Source organism: Lepus europaeus, chromosome 6 (genome assembly GCF_033115175.1).
Source record: "Lepus europaeus isolate LE1 chromosome 6, mLepTim1.pri, whole genome shotgun sequence".
Classification (NCBI taxonomy): domain Eukaryota; kingdom Metazoa; phylum Chordata; class Mammalia; order Lagomorpha; family Leporidae; genus Lepus; species Lepus europaeus.
Window position 1 is genome coordinate 55,293,072 of NC_084832.1, and position 20,744 is coordinate 55,313,815.

The 20,744-nt window shown below is 39.1% G+C and overlaps 1 protein-coding gene across 1 annotated transcript in view; it reads right to left on the bottom strand.

The window, feature by feature from the left end:
• Positions 1–20,744, bottom strand: part of VWA8 (von Willebrand factor A domain containing 8) — a 403,863-nt gene that overhangs the window by 182,398 nt on the left and 200,721 nt on the right. Inside the window, exon 21 of the mRNA XM_062194118.1 lies at positions 6,293–6,369. Coding sequence (XP_062050102.1) covers positions 6,293–6,369 — 77 coding nt within the window. The remainder of the gene's footprint in view (positions 1–6,292; positions 6,370–20,744) is intronic.

Below are 20,744 nucleotides of genomic sequence, written 5' to 3' on the forward strand. Positions count from 1 at the left end.
GCAGCTGGATGTTGAAGTACATGAAGATAAGGAGAAGGAGCTCAACACCACAAGTGTTTGAAAAAGATGAGCTTTAATTTCATTTTAAATTGCTATCAGCAAGTTAACAAAAAGCATGTGGCTGTTGACCATGATATTTGTCAAGTAAATGTCTGCAATGCTTTGTTGGGTTTAGCCCCAGGTACCTCATCTTGTACAACAGCTATTGCAAGTAGTGTTCAAAACATTGTATTCTCCCTTTGTCTATTGCTAGCATATAATACCAGGGACTTTTTGTACACTGACCTTTTATTCTGCAACCTTATTTAATTAGGTTCTTCAGGGCAGGCATTTTGCATGGCGGTTAAGACATGGCTTAGGATGCTTAGATCTTATAAGGGAGTGCCTGGGTCCAGGTCCCGGCTCTGGTCCCCATACCAGCCTCCTGCTAACACTTACCCTGGGAGGCAGCCAGTGATGGCTCACGTAGCTGGTTTCCTGCTACCCATGTGGGAGACCTAAACTGAATCTCTGGCTCTTCTTGGCTTTGGCCTCCCCCGACCCCACAGTTGCAGGCATTTATGGAGTGAACCAGTGGATGACGCTTTCTTTCTCTGCCTCTCTCATACTCAGTCTCTCTCTGTCTCTGCCTTTCAAAGAAAAAAAATAATTTTTTAAATTCAGATATTAATTCTGATACTTTTTAAAAAATAATTTTTAAGGCTGTTCCCAACATATAACGTCATGTATTCAAGTCCTGTATACCATTTCTTATTTCTTTTGCTAATTGCACTAGCTAGCACCTCTGGCATAATGTGAATAATGAACATCATTGCTTTTTTTCCTAACATAGGAGCAAAGCACTTAATTTTCCACCAAAATCTGAAGTTAGCTATAAGGATATCATAGAAACCTCTTATTGTGCTGATATTTGTAGTCTACAGATTATTTCATCATGAGTGGGTGTTGACTTTTGTTGAATGCTTTTTTTCATGACAACTGAGAGCTTCATATGACTTTATTTTAATTATATTCTTTATTTTCAAATGTTCAACCACACTTACATTCCTGGGATAAAACCTACTGAGTTAGATGGGTTGGATTTTATTACATGTTGTTAGATTTGATTTGTCAAGGATTTTTGCATCTGTGTTCAAGGAAAATACTAGGCTATGATTTTCTTATATTATGCAGATCTAATGAAAAATATTCTCAGCTTTTATTTGTCTCAAAAAGTATTTTGCCTTTACTTTTAAAGAGTATTTTTGCTGAATATATCATTCTCTATTGATTTTTTCTTTCAAACGTTAAAAACAACTGTTTCACTGAATTGTGGTTTATATTTATTTGCATAATTTGTAACTGTCACATAAGAGTTATACATATTCATGAGGTACTGTGTGATGTCTCCATTCATGTATACAGTATGCAATGATCAATGCGGGGTAAACATCACAATCTCCTCAAATATTTGTCATTTCTTTTTAGAGAAAACATTCAAAATCCTCTTCTGTTTTTTCTTTAAAAACTGTGCATAGTATATTAATGTTGACCATAGTGACAACACTATGCAAGAGAACAGCAGAGCTTCTTCCTGCTATCTATAACTACTACTCTATTAACCATCTCTCTTCCCATCTTCCCCTCTATCTCCCCAGCCTCTGAAACCTAAGTCTACTCTCACATTCTATGAGAACTTTTTTTTATAATCTATAGATAATTCAGATCAGGCAGTTCTTCTCTTTCTGTCCCTGACTTAGTTCCCCTCACATAATGACATATGGCCACAAATGACAGGGTTTTACCCTCTTTAAATGACCAAATACTATTCCCTCAAAGCCAAGTACTGCATTTTCTTTATATATTCATCAGTGAGGGACAGTTAGGTTGTTTCCATTTCTTGGCTGTTGTGAGTAGTGCTGTAATAAACATGGAACAGCACTTGTCTCTGACAGACTGATTTCCCTTCCTTTGCATATATAACCAGGAGTAGGACTGTAGATTATATGGTAGTTCTATTTCTGGTTTTTTGGGAACTTCCATACTATTTTCCACAATGGCCGTACTAATTCACATGCCCACCAGCAGTGAAAGGGGGTTCTTTTTTCTCCACATCCTTACCAGCCTTTGATATCATTCATTCATTTATTTATTTATTTATTTAATTTTTTTGACAGGCAGAGTGGACAGTGAGAGAGAGAGACAGAGAAAAAGGTCTTCCTTTTCTGTTGATTCATCCTCCAATGGCCGCCGTGGCCGGCGCCTTGCAGCTGGCGCACGGCGCTGAACTGAAGCCAGGAGCCAGGTGCTTCTCCTGGTCTCCCATGCGGGTGCAGGGCCCAAGGACCTGGGCCATCCTCCACTGCCTTCCCGGGCCACAGCAGAGAGCTGGACTGGAAGAGGAGCAACAGGGACAGAACCGGCACCCCAACCAGGACTAGAACCCGGTGTGCCGGCGCCGCAGGCGGAAGATTAGCCAAGTGAGCTGCGACACCGGCCAGTATCTTTTATTTTTTGATAATAGCTGGTCTAACTGGATTGAGGTGATATGGTGATATTTCTTTGTGGTTTTAATTTGCATTTTCCTGATGATTAGTGTTGACATTTTTTTTTTAATGTACTTGGTGTGGTCATTTGTGTATCTTCCTTTGAGAAATGATGTCTATTCAGATCTATTGCTCATTAAAGATTTTTAAAATATATTATTTATTTTTATTTTGTTTGCAAGGCAGAGAGAGAGAGAGGGGGAGAGAAAGCACACACACAGGTGAGCAAGTTTTCATTTGCTGGCACACCCCAAATATCTGTGGCAGCCTGTGGCAGGCCAGGCTGCAGCCAGGAGCCTGGAACTCCATCTGAGTCCCCCTGAACAGGTAGCAAAATCCAATACTTGAGCCACCACCTGATGTCTCCCATGATGTGCTTCAGCACAAGGTGGACTGGAAGTGGCAGAGCTGGGACCTGAATCAGGCTCTCTGACATGAGATGCAGGTATTCCAAGCAGCAACTTAAACACTGTGCTAAATACATGCCCACCTAATGAGATGATTTGTTCTACCCTGTTGAGTTCCTTATACATTCCAGTTATTAACCCTTCGCCAGATATACTTTTCTGCCATTCGGTAGTTCCTCACTCTGCTGATTATTTCCTTTGCTGTGCAGAAAATTTTTAGTTTGATTAAATCCTATATATCCATTTTTCCTTTTCTTTCCTGTGTTTTGGTGATCCTATCAATAAAATCCTAATATATTACAATGCTCTGAAGCATTTCCTTTTTTCTTTCTTATTTAGATCTATTTATGCATTTGAAAGGCAAAATTACAGAGAAAGAGGGAGAGATAGAGACAAAGAGACATCTTCTGTCTGCTGGTTCATCCCCCCTGAATGGCTGCAATAGCCAGGGCTGTGCCTGACTGAAGTCAGGAACTTCATCTGGGTCTACCATGTTGGTGGCGGGGGCCTAAGTACTTGGGCCATCTTCCACTGCTTTCCCAGGCACATTAGCGGGGAGCTGTATCAGAAAGGGAGCAGCTGGGTCAAGGAACCACATGGGATTCCAATATAATAGGTGGTGGCTAACCCACTACACCAAAATACTGCCCCCCTCACCTGTTGTCTTAGAACAGGTTTGTAGTTTCAGGTTTACATCTATGTGTTTAGTCCATTTTGAGGTCATTTTTGTATAAGGTGAAATATAAGGGTTTAGCTGCATTGTTTTGCATGTGGATATCAAAACTTCCCAGCACCATTTATTTAATAGCTTGTCCCTTCGATGATGCACCTTCTTATCATCTTTATCAAAGATCAGTAGGCTGTAGATGCAAGGAGTTACTTCTGGACCCTTTATTCTATGAGGTTACTTCTTTTTAATAGTTTCTTTTTACTTGTTACCATTTTTCATTTTGAAGAATCCCTTTAGGATATCCTGTAGAACAGGTCTGGTGATGATAAATTTTCTCAGCTGTTGTCTGTCTGGAAATATCTTTATCTCTTCTTCACACCTAAAGGGTAGTTTGGCTGATACACAATCTTGGTTGGCAGATTTTTTTCCTTCAGTCACCCAGTAAAGTTTCTGATGAGATGTGTTCCATCTAGTGAACTGGGACAGAACTGTGGTTTATATTTTCTCCTGAAAAGTGAGCAGTCATTTTTATCATTGTTTTCCTGTATGCAATATTTTTCCTCTGGCACTTTTAAGAATTTTCTCTCGGTTTTCACAAATGTGACTATGATATGTCATGCTGCAGTTTTTCTTTTTTTTTTTTATTCTGGTTGAGTTCACCAAACTTCATGGATTGGTGGCTTTATGCTTTTCATCAAATTTGGAGATTTTTATCACCATTATTTCTTTAAACAGCATTTTGTACCTTTTTTTTTCCTCTTCTCTTTTGAGACTCAAATTACTGGTATGTATGCTGCTTTTCTGAGTTGTCATTTCTGTACTGGGAATTTCTAATTACTCCTTTTTTACATTAATTTCCCCCCCTTGATACACTTATGTCAACTGTTTTATAGGCTTTATATGTTAATTTCTTCATCTGTTATTTTTAATTCTACCAACCAATTTTCTTGCTTCTTTATATGTCTAGCAATTTCCTATTGAATGCTTGACATTATGAATGCTATGTTGGTGGGTGTTCAGATTTTGCAATCTTCCTTAGTTAAGTGTCAAATTTTGTTCAGGTAAGCAATACATTTACATTTGAATTATTTTGATCCAGACATGCCCATCTGCTTTCCTAAGCATTCATTGTTTTTATTTTTAAATCAATTTTTATGAGAAACCTTACAAAATGATGTTAAACAGCAAATATCTTTGTTTCTTCAAGATTTATTTTTAATCCCTTTAAGGGTGGGAAGGGTGGGCATAGAGTAGTTTTTACTTTTGGGATAAATTAGTCCTACTTCTTTTTTTCTTTTTTTGTTCCAGTTTTTAAAAACATACACATTAATTCTATTTCTTTGAGATTTTTAAAAATTTATATAAGGTGAACAAATTTCATGTATTTCATATATACAGATTAAGAGCATATTGATACTTCCTACCCTATATTCCCTCCCACACACACTCCCACCCTCTCTCCTCCCTTACTTTTTAAAAAATTTTTTGCAATGACATAGTTTGTTTATTTTATAATTACAAGCTTAATTGTTGACCAAATAAAGAATACAACAAGCAGTAAGTAGAAAACCCACTGTTCACCAAGAGTAAAACAAGGGCTATAAAGAACAACCAAACCTCGAAATGTCAATTTCACTCACTTACAAGATACCTTATGAATACAAGATAGGTTTATTGAAGGCTTCCAACCAGGTAAGAGTTCTGGTAGCTGTTCTTTTCTCATTATTTGTGAATCTGCCCAGTTATAGTTTTTTATTCTGGTTGAGCTAATTTGGTACTTAATCTGTCAATCTGTCACAGCCAGAGGTGTTAATTCCTAGAGGGAATTTTTGATAGTAACTCAGCTTCCTTCAGTCCTTTCTTTTTTCTCCATTGACCTATTAAGTTTACTCTCATTCTTCTATAGTTCGTTCTTAAGAACTCATAATTACTTAGCAAAAGGACCCAAACCAGACTAATTATAACTCCATCCAATGTATAACATCTAATCTCATGGAATTAAAATAATAATAACCTAAGCTCTAAATTGCTCATTACTTGTTACATATCTCCATTTCTCTCTTTTGTTTGATGTTAGCTTTGTTGCTGTTGTTTGTTTCTGGTAAATCTGTTGCTCATATTTTGTTTTCACAGATTTAAAATGGCTTCACTTGTAAAGTTAAAAATGGTTTGTACTGAAGAAGTCTATTTGATCAAAAGCTATTCTGGAACCAGTATTCTGTCTATACAAAGCTAAATAACCCACCAAATGTTTAAAAGGAAGGCAAGGAGACATTAAAAACACACTTTTTCCATATTTCTGAGTTCCTTATCTCATATCTTAGATTCATATAGTTTATTGTTCCTTCTTGTAAGCTATTTTAGCTTCTTGCTGGAGAACGGGCTTAGGCTCTACATAGTTTTCTTCTAATTTAAGAGCCATAATGTTGATGAGGTCTGCTCCCAGAATGTAATGTTCATCACTCTATGTCCACAAAATGTCTATTAATTCATGTTTATAAAGCATTAGTCACTTTAAAAATAAATTTTGCATGATTTTATTACCTTTTAAGGAGAGGATAGATAAGAGCAGGAGAACAGAAGGAAACTGGTTTATAAAATGGGCATTTAAGAATGTATTAGTAATTGCATCAGGAGAAAAATAAAAGATTAAATCATATTTTGAGAGGTCTTGGGTCTGATACTCTTACCTATGCAGCTGGATATATTCTCGGGGTCTGTTGAGCAGGTGGAGGAATCGGTCCACAATCTTATTTTTTCCTACACCCTGTAATTATACAGACATCATTAAACAAAATAAAGGTTTTGCTTAGAGATCATTTTATACCAAAGCAGAAGAATCTTTTACCAAAAACAATTTTCTCTAAGTTGTACTGTTTTAATTTATTGTTAATGAAAACAAAACTGGCAAACATTTGTAATACATCGCCTATGATATAAAGCTGTTTCTTTTATATACTTCTAAGCATGCATACTAGTTCTAAGCTTTTCTTATTTTAAAAGAAATCTGTAAATTAACCTCTTATATCTTGATTTTTTTCCTTTTCCATAATTTTACACTAAAGTCTAAACATTACAGAAGATTATTAACTATTGCAGAGTTGAAGAATGGCATCAAAGGAGATTAAGTAAGTATGAAATCAATGGTCTTCTAATCAGCTCCTTAGAAGTATGGCTTTCAGATACACGAAGATAAACATAATGCCGCAGTCTTATTTTTTAATCAAACATTCATTTTTGCTTCTTTTACCCCACTTTCTAGTCTTTTAAAACTCTAGAAACCTAAAACTTCTACCCAACTATGTTAATAAAACATTTATATATGGCCAGTGCCGTGGCTCAACAGGCTAATCCTCCGCCTAGCGGCACCGGCACACAAGGTTCTAGTCCCGGTCGGGGCACCGGATTCTGTCCCGGTTGCCCCTCTTCCAGGCCAGCTCTCTGCTATGGCCCGGGAGTGCAGTGGAGGATGGCCCAAGTGCTTGGGCCCTGCACCCTCATGGGAGACCAGGAGAAGCACCTGGCTCCTGCCATCGGATCAGCGCGGTGCGCCGGCCGCAGCGCGCCAGCCGCGGCTGCCATTGGAGGGTGACCCAACGGCCAAGGAAGACCTTTCTCTCTGTCTCTCTCTCTATCTCACTGTGCACTCTGCCTGTCCAAAAAAAATTATATGTACTCTCCTTAGAAATGCTCCCACTTCCTTATCATTTTCTGATGCTGAAGTTGCTGTCCTTTTATGGAAAATAGACCATTAAAAATGGAATACACTCCCATACTATTTCCCTATTTTAAAGCTTTCACTTGGAAGTGAAATACTATTAGTAGAGTATAAGTCTTCTAGCAAGTAGGTTTTGTGGTCAGAAAGAGTGGAAGTGGCTTTAAAGTTGCGTTTTATTTCACAGGTGACAGCAATGATACCCTATTGATACATTACATTGAGCCAGGCTCTATGCTAGGTATTTCTATGTTATTACATGTAATCATAACTATAAGCTATATGAGGTATGTAGCATGGATATTGCAACATCACAAACCAAAATACAATAAGGCTCAGACAAGTTAAGCAGTAAATACATGATCACACAGCTAATCATGGGGAGTCTGGTCACAACCACAGGTCCATATGACTCTGATGTTTTTAGCCCTGCATTATAGATTATGTATCTTTCAGTTTGAAATTATTTAGGTAATATGGGCTTTAAATGATCTCTTTCCACACTGCTAGTATCTGTAATGGTCTGCATATAGTTTGAGTGTGTATCCCAGAAACTCATGTGCTGGAAGTTTGGTCTAGTGTGGGAGTGTTGAGGTGGTGAGAAAACTTTAAAAGGTGTGGCCTAGAGCAAGAGATTAATGCTGGTTTCTTAGAGTTAATTTCCATGAGAATAGATTATTATAAAAACAGCAAGACTGGCCCTTGAATTTCTCTTATTCTCTGCTTTTGTCACGTGATCTCTTTTTCTTAAATAAGCTCTTACCATAATGTCATCTGCTACGCTGTGGTGTAGCAAGGAAGCCGTCATGCAGACAACATGATCTTGGACCTCCAAAATTATGACCTAAACATTTCTAGTATTTTGCTCTAGCAGCAGAAAACAGAGCAACACAAGATCTAGCCTAATTAATAAAAAATACTTAAGTGAATAAGGACATTGCATGGTATACAGTAGTAACAGCTGAAGCCCAACAGAGAAGCAGGTATTAGTACCAGTATTTTTACTACATACTCAAAGTTCCTGTGTGGAAAAGCACTCTCCAAGCACTCTTCAAGGACAAAAATTCCAATCAATCAAATGGGTGCTTACTGAATGCCGTGAGGAGCAGGGACCATGCTTGTTTCGCTTATTAGTATCTACAGAGCTCAGACAGCGGTCAACACAAAGAATGCATTCAGCAAATATTTATCAAATTAATGAGTGAATATGGGAAATGTGGGAAGTAGTGAAAAGGGGGTATAAATACTGGCAAAATATAAACAATGGGGACCAGTGCTATGGTGCAGATTAAGCCACCATCTGCAGTGCCAGCATCCAATATGGGTGCTGGTTTGAGTCCCAGCTGCTCCACTTCTCATCCAGCAAAGGCTAATGCCTGGGAAAGCAGCGGAGGGTGGCCCAAGTGCTTGGATCCTTGCACACCCATGAGAAGCACCTGGCTTCAGTCTGGCCCAGCCCTGGCCATTGTGGCCTTCTAGGGAATGAACCAGTGGATAGAAGATCTGTGTGTGTGTGTCTACTTCTAATTTACAGATAAATAAATGGCCATGCTAATAGGATACTGATTAATGGAATCTGTGATGACTTGTAGAGTTATAAAAGCTAGACAAGTTTTGCAAATGATCCAATTTGTTTCACATACAAAAGGCTCCATATTATCAGAGCCAAATGTCAAACTGACAAATACACTAAAGCAAGAACAATGGGTCGTTTCACGTTCTAGAAATCATTTCAGTATCAAACTGGATTTCAACCAAAATAGTTTCAAGTGAAGTACAGAAGCAGAGAAGGAAAATGCATTTGCACATTCACATGTCAATTTCAACAGCTGTGTATTTTTTAAGCACAATGCTGCAATGAACACAAAACTTTAAACATATAAAATCAGATGAGTGAAATGTCTGTGTTAATATTTCAGCCCTGGTACATTCAGTGATCCTAGAGAAAAGCAAACATAAATGTATTAAATTGTGGGAAACACAGAGGACTTCCTGAAAGAAGTAAGACACAGAGAGCTAACAACTTGTATCGGGAAGTTGTTCCTTTCTCTCTACCTCCAAAGTTACTGAATCAGGCACGCTTTTTCAAATTCCTCCTGAGCTTACAAACCCAATGAAAGCAGGGTTTCATTGTGTTTCAACGTGTGGGCTCCTCAGTGGCCACTCAGGAGTTCATTTGCTAAGTGTTATGGTCTCACGAATTTCAGCCTCAGCTGTCTTCTTGCCCCAGTATATACTTTCTGGGAAACCTCCCCCACTCCTGTGCCCTCGGTCATCACTAGGGCTCACACTTCTCTCCTTAGCGCCATCTGAGATGCCCTACTGCTGTCAGCTGAACCTCTACCAGATGTTCATGCTGAACTCATTATGCTCCCACTCAAACTACTCCTCTTTCTTTTTAATCTCAATACAACAGTATGGCCATACTGTGACCAGCTGCTTAATGGAAGTCTCAGAATTTTTTGACTGTTCCATTTTTTTCCCTTGTCCTTATTCATGATGTCACTAGGATCATCACAATCCCTACTTACAAGACTTCTATTTCCTTTCCTGCCATTCCTTCATTTCTCCTTCATTCCTCCATCTGTCTAATTCATCAACTAGCTGAGCCCCTAATGCTACAGCACCATTCTAGCTGAGCTTGATACAAAGGTAATTAGTTAGCTACAGCTCCCTGCACATAGTTTACAGTCTAGCAGGGAACATAGACTGTGAAGCAAATACAATAGATACATGTGATGAATGCCATCACAGGAGACATCTAATAGTGAACAAGAGACCTGGATAGTTCCACGAGAAGTCAAAATCTACAGGACAAGTGAGGAAGATAAAACACAGGGTTGGAAAGCTAGATGAGGTCTAGCTCTGTCAAAGCCTTGGAAGCTATTTAAAAGAGCTGGAACTGCTTCCTAAAAGCACTGAGAAGCCACCAGAAGAGAAGAAAGGAGGAAAAGGAGGAGCTGTTCAGTTTCAGATGGAATGGTCCAGCAGAGACAAAGAGGAAAGCAATCCAGAAACTCCTTCAAAGATTCAAGCAGGAGATAACAGTGACTGAAACTAAGAGGGAGAGAGAAATGCAGAATTTAAGAGATACTTAAGAAAAAGAACAATAGGATTTGGGGATGGACTGGGTGGGGATTAGGAGATTAAGGAGTTAAAGTTTCTGTCTTAGGCACCAGGTGTCAGGTCCTTCCATCCAGAGATGAGAAAAGCAGGCGAGGGAAGTGTTTCCTGGGTTGGGGAGGGAAGTCTGTTTTGAAAACGGCAGTTTAACTTTGGATGTCAAATTGTTAAGTCAACAACAGGAGTCACTGTGTACTTACGTCTCATGTGGGATCTGTCCTTAATGTGTTGTCCAATGTGAAGTAATGCTATAACTAGTACTGAAACAGTATTTTTACACCTTGTGTTTCTGTGTGGGTGCAAACTGATGAAATCTTTACTTAGTATATACTGAATCAAGCCTCTTCAAGGCTCACTCACACATGTTCCTAGCAGCCAACCATCTCCTGTGCAATTACCTGTGGGGCTCCACATCTCTGCTCCTATTGTTCCTTTGGATGAGAACAGCTTATCCATTCCCTTTTATTGGTCATCTTCCACTCACCCTTTAGATTTCTGATAAAATTTCCTCATCTCTCTGAAGCCTTGCCTGACTGGTGCCACTGTTTTCTCCTGTCCCCAGCACCAGAATGGTCTCCGCCTTTGGGTTCCTAAGCCCCTGTCTCTCACTACAGCATCCCTCAGACATATGTCACGTGCTTCAGCTAGTCACATGCTCCTTGAGACCAGGACAGTTGCTCTACTCAGGTCTCCATTGCTGCTGGACTCATAAGTAATCTGTAGACAACAGCTATTCAAGCTTGGGCAGAAGAGAGAAGAAAAGGAAGAGGAAGTTATGTGATATGCTATGCTCTTTCAAAAGGGGGTAGGAACTTCTTCTGGGAACCTTCTGCTTCCATTGTTCAAACAAACAGGAGGAAACTAACATTTAGGAAGTCCTCTGCTTCATGCATAAATGCACATTCAGTGTAATCACTTGATGTTCATACCAGTCCCGTGAGTGGGAGGGAATGTATCTGTTTCAGAGAGCCCGCAAAGTTCTAAAAAATTAAAATCTTGCACACAATGGGACTTTAAAGACAAATTCATTCTGACTTAGTAGACTGAACTGTATCTTCTATGGCTTCCTGTTGTAAAACAGAAGTCAGGAGGTAGTGTTTTCTGAACTGTTTTGCATGAGTATTTACCTTGATGTCGCAGAGTCAACAGTCAGTTCAAGGTTAGAAAATCATCTATAATAGGTTTGGGAACTCCTTACAGGGTATCCAGGTTTCAGGAGGGAAGAAGGTGAAGAAGTCAATCCAGATCTTTTGTTATGCACAGAAAAAAAAAAAAAAAACCAACAACTATTTGAAAGCCAAGAGACAACACTTCCACCTGTTAGTGTACTTCCCAAATGCACATGGCAGCCAGGACCAGGCCAGGCCAAAGTTGGGAAGAGCCTGGAACACATTCCAATCTCCCACATGGGTGGTAAGGCCTCAAGTACTTGGACCATTATCTGCTGCCTTCCCAGGGTAAACACCAGCAGGAAGATGAATCAAAAGTATAGCTGCAACTTGAACCAGGCACTCACACCTGAGACGTCTCCAGTGGCATCTCAACCACTATGCCAATAACCTTTCTCTGCAGAAATTTCTTTTAATTGATCCAAGTCAATTGTTAGTGTTCAACTTGCCCTTGTGCTCTCAGGAACATTGTTAATTTTGGCCTGTCTTCCAGTTTCCCTCAATTCTTTAATACTTGTCATTAAATTAGTTCACTTTGTGTAATATTGAGAAATGTTCTTTGAATGGTGCCCTAAATTCATTTTAAGTAAAGTTACTATGTGAATATCATTAATAAATATAAGCTATAATAAAAAGATAAATTTTTATTGCAGTAATTCAGGACAAATAAATTATAGCTTCTTTTTAACTTAAAATTTCTCTCAAAGGTTGAGTTTTATAATTCTTTGCTTAAAATGTCTGAAACTACATTATATTAGGAGCTAAGAGAATCCCTGCTTAATCCTCCTCAGATGGAGATTCCTACTACCATCTGAACCTAGATTCATTCATTTTATGGGGAAGGCCTAGACAAGTTGATCTCCAAACACTATCTATAATATTATTCTTTGGGTTCCGTGCTGCGGTGTAGAAGTTTAAGTCTCTGCCTGCAGTGCCAGCATCCTATATGGGTGCAAGTTCAAGTCCCAGCTGCTCCACTTCCAATCCAGCTCATTGCTAATGGGCTTGGGAATGCAGAAGAAGATGGTCCAAGTACTTGGGCCCATGAACCCATGTGGGAGAACTGAAAGAAGTTTCTGGCTCCTGACTTTGGCCTGGCCCAGCCCTGGCCATTGCGGCCATTTGAGGAGTGAAACAACGGATGGAGGCTCTCTCACTCTGTCTCTCCTTCTCTCTGTCTATAACTCTGCCTCTCAAATAAATTAAACAAAAAAAAAAAACTTAAAAAATTAATCTTAAAAAATAAATATTCTTTGATCCCATAATAAAAGATTGCTGCTATATGATCACTAACAATTTCCTTTATTTTTTAAAGATTTAAAGAGTTAGAAAGAGAGGGAGAGACAAGAGAGAGGTCTTCCATCTTCTGGTTCACTCCTCAAATGGCTGCAATGGCCGGATCTGAGCCAATCCAAAGCCAGGAACCAGGAGCTTCCTCCAGGTTTCCCAAGTGGGTGCAGGGGACCAAGCACTTGGGCCATCCTTTGCTGCTTTCCCAGGTGCATTAGCAGGGAGCTGGATTGAAAGTGGAGCAGCCAGTACTTAAATCAGTGTCCATATGTGATGCCAGTGCAGCAGGCAAGGGCTTTAATCTGCTGTACCACAGTGCCTGCCCCAATCACTAACAATTTCTTATTTTCCAAACTCTCTCAATGAATATACACTGCTTGCATAACTAGAAAAAATATTAACTGAGTAGTGGGGGCAGGCTTTTGGCATGAGGTAAATGTTTCACTTGGGCCACCCACATTGAATACAGAAGTTCCTGGGTCCAAGCACCAGCTCTACTTCTGATCCCAGCTTCCTGTTAATGTGCACCCTGGGATGCAACAGGTGATGGCTCAAACACTGTGATACCTACCTCCCTTGTAGGAGATCTGGATGGAATTCCATGTTCCTGGCTTTGGCCTGGCCCATTCTTAGCTGCTGAAGGAATTTGGGAAATAAATCTACATATTGAAGATCTCTCTTTTTTCTCCCTTTCAAATAAAATCTAAAATTCTTTCCCTAAAAAGCTTATTAGCCTTATAAATTCACAAACATGAGTCCTTCTAACAGAACCAACAAATAGTCCCCAGAGGAGAAGACAGTCATTTTAACTGTATTATTAATTTGCATGGCTCTAAAACACACTTACTTATAAAGCTTCCTGTCACAGTCATAACCTTCATTTCACACACAAGAATAAAAATCAATATCCTTGCAATTTCCCTTTGAAATGCTGTGTTGCTATAAATGGCAAAGATGTACTTTTAGGTAGCAAGGTCAGCCATTAGGTACCACCTAAGCAGCCATCACAGACACTGTAGGGGGGGGAAGAAATCAATGTATCTGCAAGAGCAAAATAAACATACAAATTAAATGTTTAAAAAAAAATCACTAAAAAACACTGGAGAAACAAACTAAATTTGCCAAGGGGTGGGCTGTTGGCCTAATGTTAAACCAAACATTGGGATGCCCTCATCCCATATCAGAATGCCTGGGTATGAGTCCTGGTTCCACTTCCAATTCCAGCTTCCTGCTAATGTGCATTCTAGAAGGTAGCAGGTGATGGATCAAGTAGTTGGGTTTCTATAATCCATGTGGGGAATATGGCTTGAGTTTCTAGCTACAAGTTTTGGCTGGATGGAAAGCCAAAACACGGTGGAAAAAAATGGCCTACATGAAAGATCTCTGTAAGCAAGACCCTAGTGGAAAGAATGGGCCATCAAAGAAGGGTGTACTTTTCTCTAAAGGGAGGAGAGAAATTCTACTTCACTTATGGCCCTACCTAAATAATGATGGAGTCTGTGGATTCAAAAGGCTTCCATAGCCTTGGCAGCTCATGACAAGAGCCTTGGGTGATTACAGACATCATAAATGAGAGTGTCAATTGTTAAATTAACAACAAGAGTTACTGTGCACTTTGCTTCCAATGTAGGAACTCTGTCCTTAATGAGTTATACTATGATAATTAATGGTAAAACTAATCTTAAAACAGTACTTTATACTTTGTGTGTCTGTGTGGGTGCAAACTGTTGACATCTTTACTTGGTATAGAGTTGGTCTTCTGTATATAAAGATAATTAAAAATGAATCTTAATTAAGAATGGGATGGGAGAGGGAGTAGGAGATGGGATGGTTTGCGGGTGGGAGGGTGGGAATGGGGGGAAGAACCACTATATTCCAAGGGCTGTACCTATGAAATTTATATTTATTAAATAAAAGCTTTCTAAAACAAAAAAAAAAAAAAAAAAAGAAGAAGAAGAAAACAAGTTTTTGCTGGGCCTATCTCTGTGTCATTCTGTATGAGTCTCCCCTCTTCCCCACACCCCACTCCTGTCATCAAATAAACAAGATTTAAAAAAAAAAAAAACTGAGAGAATGTGGCAGAATGGCAAAGAATTATAGTCAGGAAACTTACAGTCAGGAAAATTCACTAATAAAGGGTTGTGAAGGGACAAAAAGATAACTTAAAGGTGAGAGTATCACAACGTTTGACGAAAGTCACATATTTCATAGCCTTGGACCCCTAGGCTGCTAGAGCTATCAGAAGCATAGCACACTTAGTTATCAAGTTACCTGCTGCCAATACCAGCTGGGAGTACAGGCAAGAAAATTTCTGGACAAACTGTTCAGTCTCTCTACAGATTTTAGACAATTATGCTGGCATAGCAACATAGTATATTTTTGATGGTGCACCGTAGCAACCTGCCAGGGCTCAGTTCAAATTAATTAGCAAAATTCACACATTCTTTAATTTTGGCAATAAAATATTCATAATATCTCAGTATTAAATAATGCAGCAAGTACTCACTAAGCCCTTTACCAGGAGAAAAACTAACTACTTGGTCACAATAAGCTTATAATTAAAAGAGGGAATGATATTCAAAGAATTATACACTAACAATGTTACAGAGTCATGCTTAGTTGACAATAAATTTATATTTGCTGTTTTTAAAATAATATATGTGACTTAAAATGCCAAATGCTATGAAAATTAAGAAAAGAAAGCAGTTATTTATAGCCATAAATAAATATCTATCATTTTATCTTACTGGATAAATTAATCAAGGAATTAGGTTTATGAAGTTCACTCTAAGAAAATATTTCCTTAGTGGATGTTCATCAACATTGGCATAATTCTGCAAAAAAATGTGTATATTATTGAAAATGGATCAATACCTCTCAGAATAAAAATAACAGGAAAGTACATTTTTCCTCTTACAAAGAGACTTGAGCAGCACATCAAGTAAATTTAATGACCAGGCTTTCTTTGGATGTTGACTGGAACAAAGTGACTATAAAGTAACACTTTTGAGATAATTAAGAAAAACTGAAAATAGACAGGGTATCATTTGCTCATTTATTATTTTATACTACTACTGACTGACTTATATTAGAGATAAATACTGAGATATGTAAGAAAAATGATTTGTAAAAAATAAAGTTTTGAAAGATGACATACAAAATGTATTGAGGGGATAGATGAAAAAAGATGGAAAAAATGTAGTTAAATATTGAAGCTGGAAGACAGGAACATACACATGGAGGAAACATAAAAGGCAGAGAAGCCATCCTACATGAAAACTAGCCACAGCTGGATTTTTATTGGATAAAGAAGACAAAAATGCATCAAGATTTTGGTAAGGGCAAAATATATAGATTGTCAAATATGAGGAGTATTTAATAAAAAATTTACCAGACTCCTATTATTCTATTAAACACACAAAGCTGATTTAAAATGGAAAAAAAGTGCAAGCTCTAGCGAGTGATTTGTCTAGTCCACATTCACATAGAAATGATTGTAATTAATAGTGCCTCATTAAATATAAACTTTGATGACTTTGAAATTTTGTCTAATTCTAGAACCTAAGCAATATTATTATATGCAGATGATTAAACTTTCACTTCTAAAAGCAGCACTGCATATTTTAACAATAATTCTTATGTAAGGGCATTGGAACATTAGAACAGCACATAACTAAAATAACTTTTCCCTTCAAATATCCAATAAAATGCTACTGTCTCTCAAAAGTCATGCATTCTTACAAACAGATGTCTGTATAGGCAGATTCTATAATCGAGACTTTCATGACAAATATTTTTATATCAAATGAAATATGACTCTACAAGTCAAAAGAAAAGCAAGCATGGGAAGGTAGAAAGCTTATTCTTGGGCTAGAGTTGGAATAAAAAGCATCACTGGCTTTGTTAAATAGAAAGCCATGCTATTTTTTTTTTTTTATGAAGCACGGAATGTCTAATTGCAGGAAAGGTACCTGTAATGTTATAATTGCATTCAGTAGAAAGGAATGCATGTTAGCAGCATGCTAAGTGGTTCTACAGTGTGCAGCATTGTATGCCGGGTGACCATGGGGCATGTGTAATTTCAGGGCACCCTATTCCAGCTGGTTGAAAGGCAGCACAATTCTCTTTCACTTATAGGAGACACTCTGTATTGTGTCATAAAAATCCTTCATAGAAAACAGAAATAATTTAAAAATTCTATTTTATCAAAGTAAGATGCAAGCTACTTTATTTTGCTATGAAAAATTATGACAGTTTTTAGCTTCTTCAATAAGTGTGAGTCTTGTCTAATACCATAGACTCTTATAAAGATTTAATCTGCAAGAAAAGGTAGGATTAGGCTTCCTAAAGGTGAAAGAACTTGAGACACCTCAAAATCAACACTTACTCCTTTTAATTTCCTCATTCCAAAAGTTGCCATTGGTAACACAGCAATCTTCTGAAATATCTCTAGATAAAATTTCAACCATTGGAAGTGTCTTTCACAGATTTTAGTTTCTTGTTTGCCAAAAAAAAAAAAAAAAAAAAAAAGGCTATGTAGTTTGTTATCTTTCTGTAAGTAGTCTGTATTGAGTAATTGTTATAGTTTATTGTATAATTACACTAAATTGTTGCTGGTTTCTCTGTCCATATGATAGTCCCTAAAGCTTCATTTTTAGTTATTATTTAATATTTTAGAAAAAGAGAAGGGAGGGGCCAGCGCTGTGACATAGTGATTAAAGTCACCACCTGCAGTGCCTACATCCCATATGGGGGCCAGTTAGAGTCCTGGCTGCTCCACTTCCGATCCAGCTCTCTGCTAATGGCCTGCGAAAGCAGCAGAAGATGCCCCAAGTGCTTGGGCCCCTGCACCCACATGGGAGATGTGGAAAAATCTCCAGGCTCCTATCTTTGGTTCGGCGCAGCTTCAGTTGTTGTGGCCATCTGGGGAGTGAAGCAGCGAATAGAAGACCTGTCTCTGTCGCTGCCTCTGCCTCTCTGTCATTCTGCCTTTCAAACACATAAATAAATCTTTAAAAAAAGAAAAAGAGAAGGGAGGAATCCTGGTCAATCATTACGAACAGTTCCCTCTGTGTCATGTGATAAAAGCTGGTATTTTTGAAGACAGCTGTCACTGCCACACTACCCCACCAGAACTGAGAATCAAATTTTCAATCTCCCACCTGCACCTTCACTTACCTTTCATTTTCCTTTTACATTGTAATGTTTCACAAGGTGGAAGTAAGGGTGAGGGTGAGAAAGCACACAAAATATTAAGAAAGGTACGAAACTCCAAAGCAGGCCATTTTCAGAGCCATTTAAAAGGATCTGGGTTACTCTGACTGCAAACATATATATTCCCTCCGAAACGGCTCTCCTGGGTGATCAGGACTTAGAGGAGAGCAGAATGAGTTCTGGGATGCTGGCTATGGCTTGACCCAGCCTTGGATGTAGCAGGCATTTGGGGAGTGAACCAGTCAATGGAAGATCAATCTTTCTTTCTTTCTCTCTCTCCCCCTCCCTCTCTCTGTCTCCCTCTGCCTTTTAAATAAATAATTATTTTTTAAAGAGTCTAACTATAGAATCTCATTCAATTCTTTTTTTTTTTTCTTTTCTTTTCTTTTTTTTTTTTTTTTTGACAGAGTGGAGAGTGAGAGAGACAGAGACAAAGGTCTTCCTTTTTGCCGTTGGTTCACCCTCCAATGGCCGCTGCGGCTGGTGCATCTCGCTGATCCGAAGCCAGGAGCCAGGTGCTTCTCCTGGTCTCCCATGCGGGTGCAGGGCCCAAGGACTTGGGCCATCCTCCACTGCCTTCCCGGGCCATAGCAGAGAGCTGGCCTGGAAGAGGGGCAACCGGGATAGAATCTGGCACCCCGACTGGGACTAGAACCCGATGTGCCGGCGCTGCAAGACGGAGGATTAGCCTGTTAAGCCACGACACCGGCCCTTGTTCAATTCTTGAGATAGTCCATAGCTTTCCTTTTTTTTTTTTTTAAAGATTTATTTATTTGAAAGGTAGAGTTAGAGAGAGGGAGAGAGATAAGATACAGACTTCCATCTACTAGTTCACTCCCCAAATGGCCAAAATGGTCAGGGGGGCCAAAGCCAGGAGCTTCTTTTGGGTCTCCCACATGGGTGCAGGGGCCCAAGCACTTGGGTCATCTTCTGCTGCTTTCCCAAGTTATTAACAGGGAGCTGGATTGGAAGTGAGAGCAGCCAGGACTCGAATGGGTACCCAAAAGGGATGCCAGCATTGTAGGCAGTGGATTAACCTGTTGTGCCACCACACTGGTCCCAGGCAATAGCTTCTCAAAGCTAGTTTGAAAGAAACTAAAGTTGGCTAAAGTATTCAAAAAGTTCTAGTTAGAGTTTAGCCAGCCACCTTGGCTAATTTTACACTCTCTTATTTGCTAAATGTAAAGATGAGGGGCCAGCACTGCAGTATAGCAGGTAAAGCCACTGCCTGCAGTGCCAGTATCCCATATGGGTGCCAGTTCGAGTCCTGGCTGCTCCACTTCCCCTCCAGCTCTCTGCTATGGCCTGGGCAAGCGGTAGAAGATGGCTCAAGTCCTTGGGCCCCTGCACCCCTGTGGAGGACCTGGAGGAAGCTCCTGGCTTCAATGGACACAGCTCTAGCCATAGTGGCCATTTGGGGAGTGAGCCAGTGGATGGAAGGCCTCTCGTTCTCTCTCTCTCTCTCTCTCTGCCTCTCTGTAACTCTGCCTTTCAAACAAACAAATAAATCTTTATTAAAAAAAAAAAAAGATGAGCTAACCACTAATCAGCACTTAATTATTATTAGAAAAATTAAAATAATTGGTATTTCTCTCATTTTGATAATGGTGCCAGCTTGTGAGCCTATCATTACAAAACCATATCTAGTTGAATGGGCAACTTAGCTGTTAACTCTCTTGAGTGGGCATACCTTAGATTCTACATAATTTATCTGTGGCCTTCACTCAATACTTGCAAGCTCACAGAAGAAGAAATTTGGTCAATTTGCCCTAGAGTTTCCTGAAAATAATCCAACTAAGGCAAAATTTTATTTTTATTTATTTTTTTAAATGATTTATTTTTATCTATTCAAAAGACAGAGTTACAGAGAGGGAGGGAGAAACATACATACACACACACACACACACAGAGAGAGAGAGAGACAGAGACAGAGACAGAGAGAGAGAGACAGAGAGCCTTCCATCCACTGGTTTACTTCTCAAATGGCTGGCTGCAATGTCTGGGCTTGGGCCAGACCAAAGCCAGGAGCCAAGAGCTTCTTCCAGGTTTCTCTCATAAAAGGCAGGGACCCTAGCACTTGGGCCATCTTTTGCTGCTTTTCCCAGGCCATTAACAGGGAGCTGGATCAGAAACAGAGCAGCCAGAACAGGAACCATCACCCATATAGGATGCCTGCCTCAAAGGTGGTAGCTTTACCTGTTATACTAATGCTGGCCCCAAAGCTAAATTTTAAATTTATATTACCTCTAAATCTTTTTGTCTACTCATAAGAAATTTATTTTAGGTAGCTTCTAAAATTCAATAATCCATTCAGAAAACATTTGTTCAATATCTTCTATATACAAGGCAAAAGAGAGGATGCAAAAATAATGAAAATTCACTCTTTTTAAGACAGATGTGTAAGTCTGACAGAAGGAAAAAGAAATCTACAAAGGATCGGCTACAACAGTTTAAATAGACTCAAACCTTCAGGTTGAAGTGATCAGAAGACTTTAAAGAAGTATAGAATGTGGACAGTTCAGTTGCAGAAGTGGGTAAAAGCTGATGCTTGCAGTGCCGGCATCTCATATGGGCACCAGTTCAAGTCCCAGCTGCTCCACTTCTGACCCAGCTCTCTGCTAATGTGCCTGA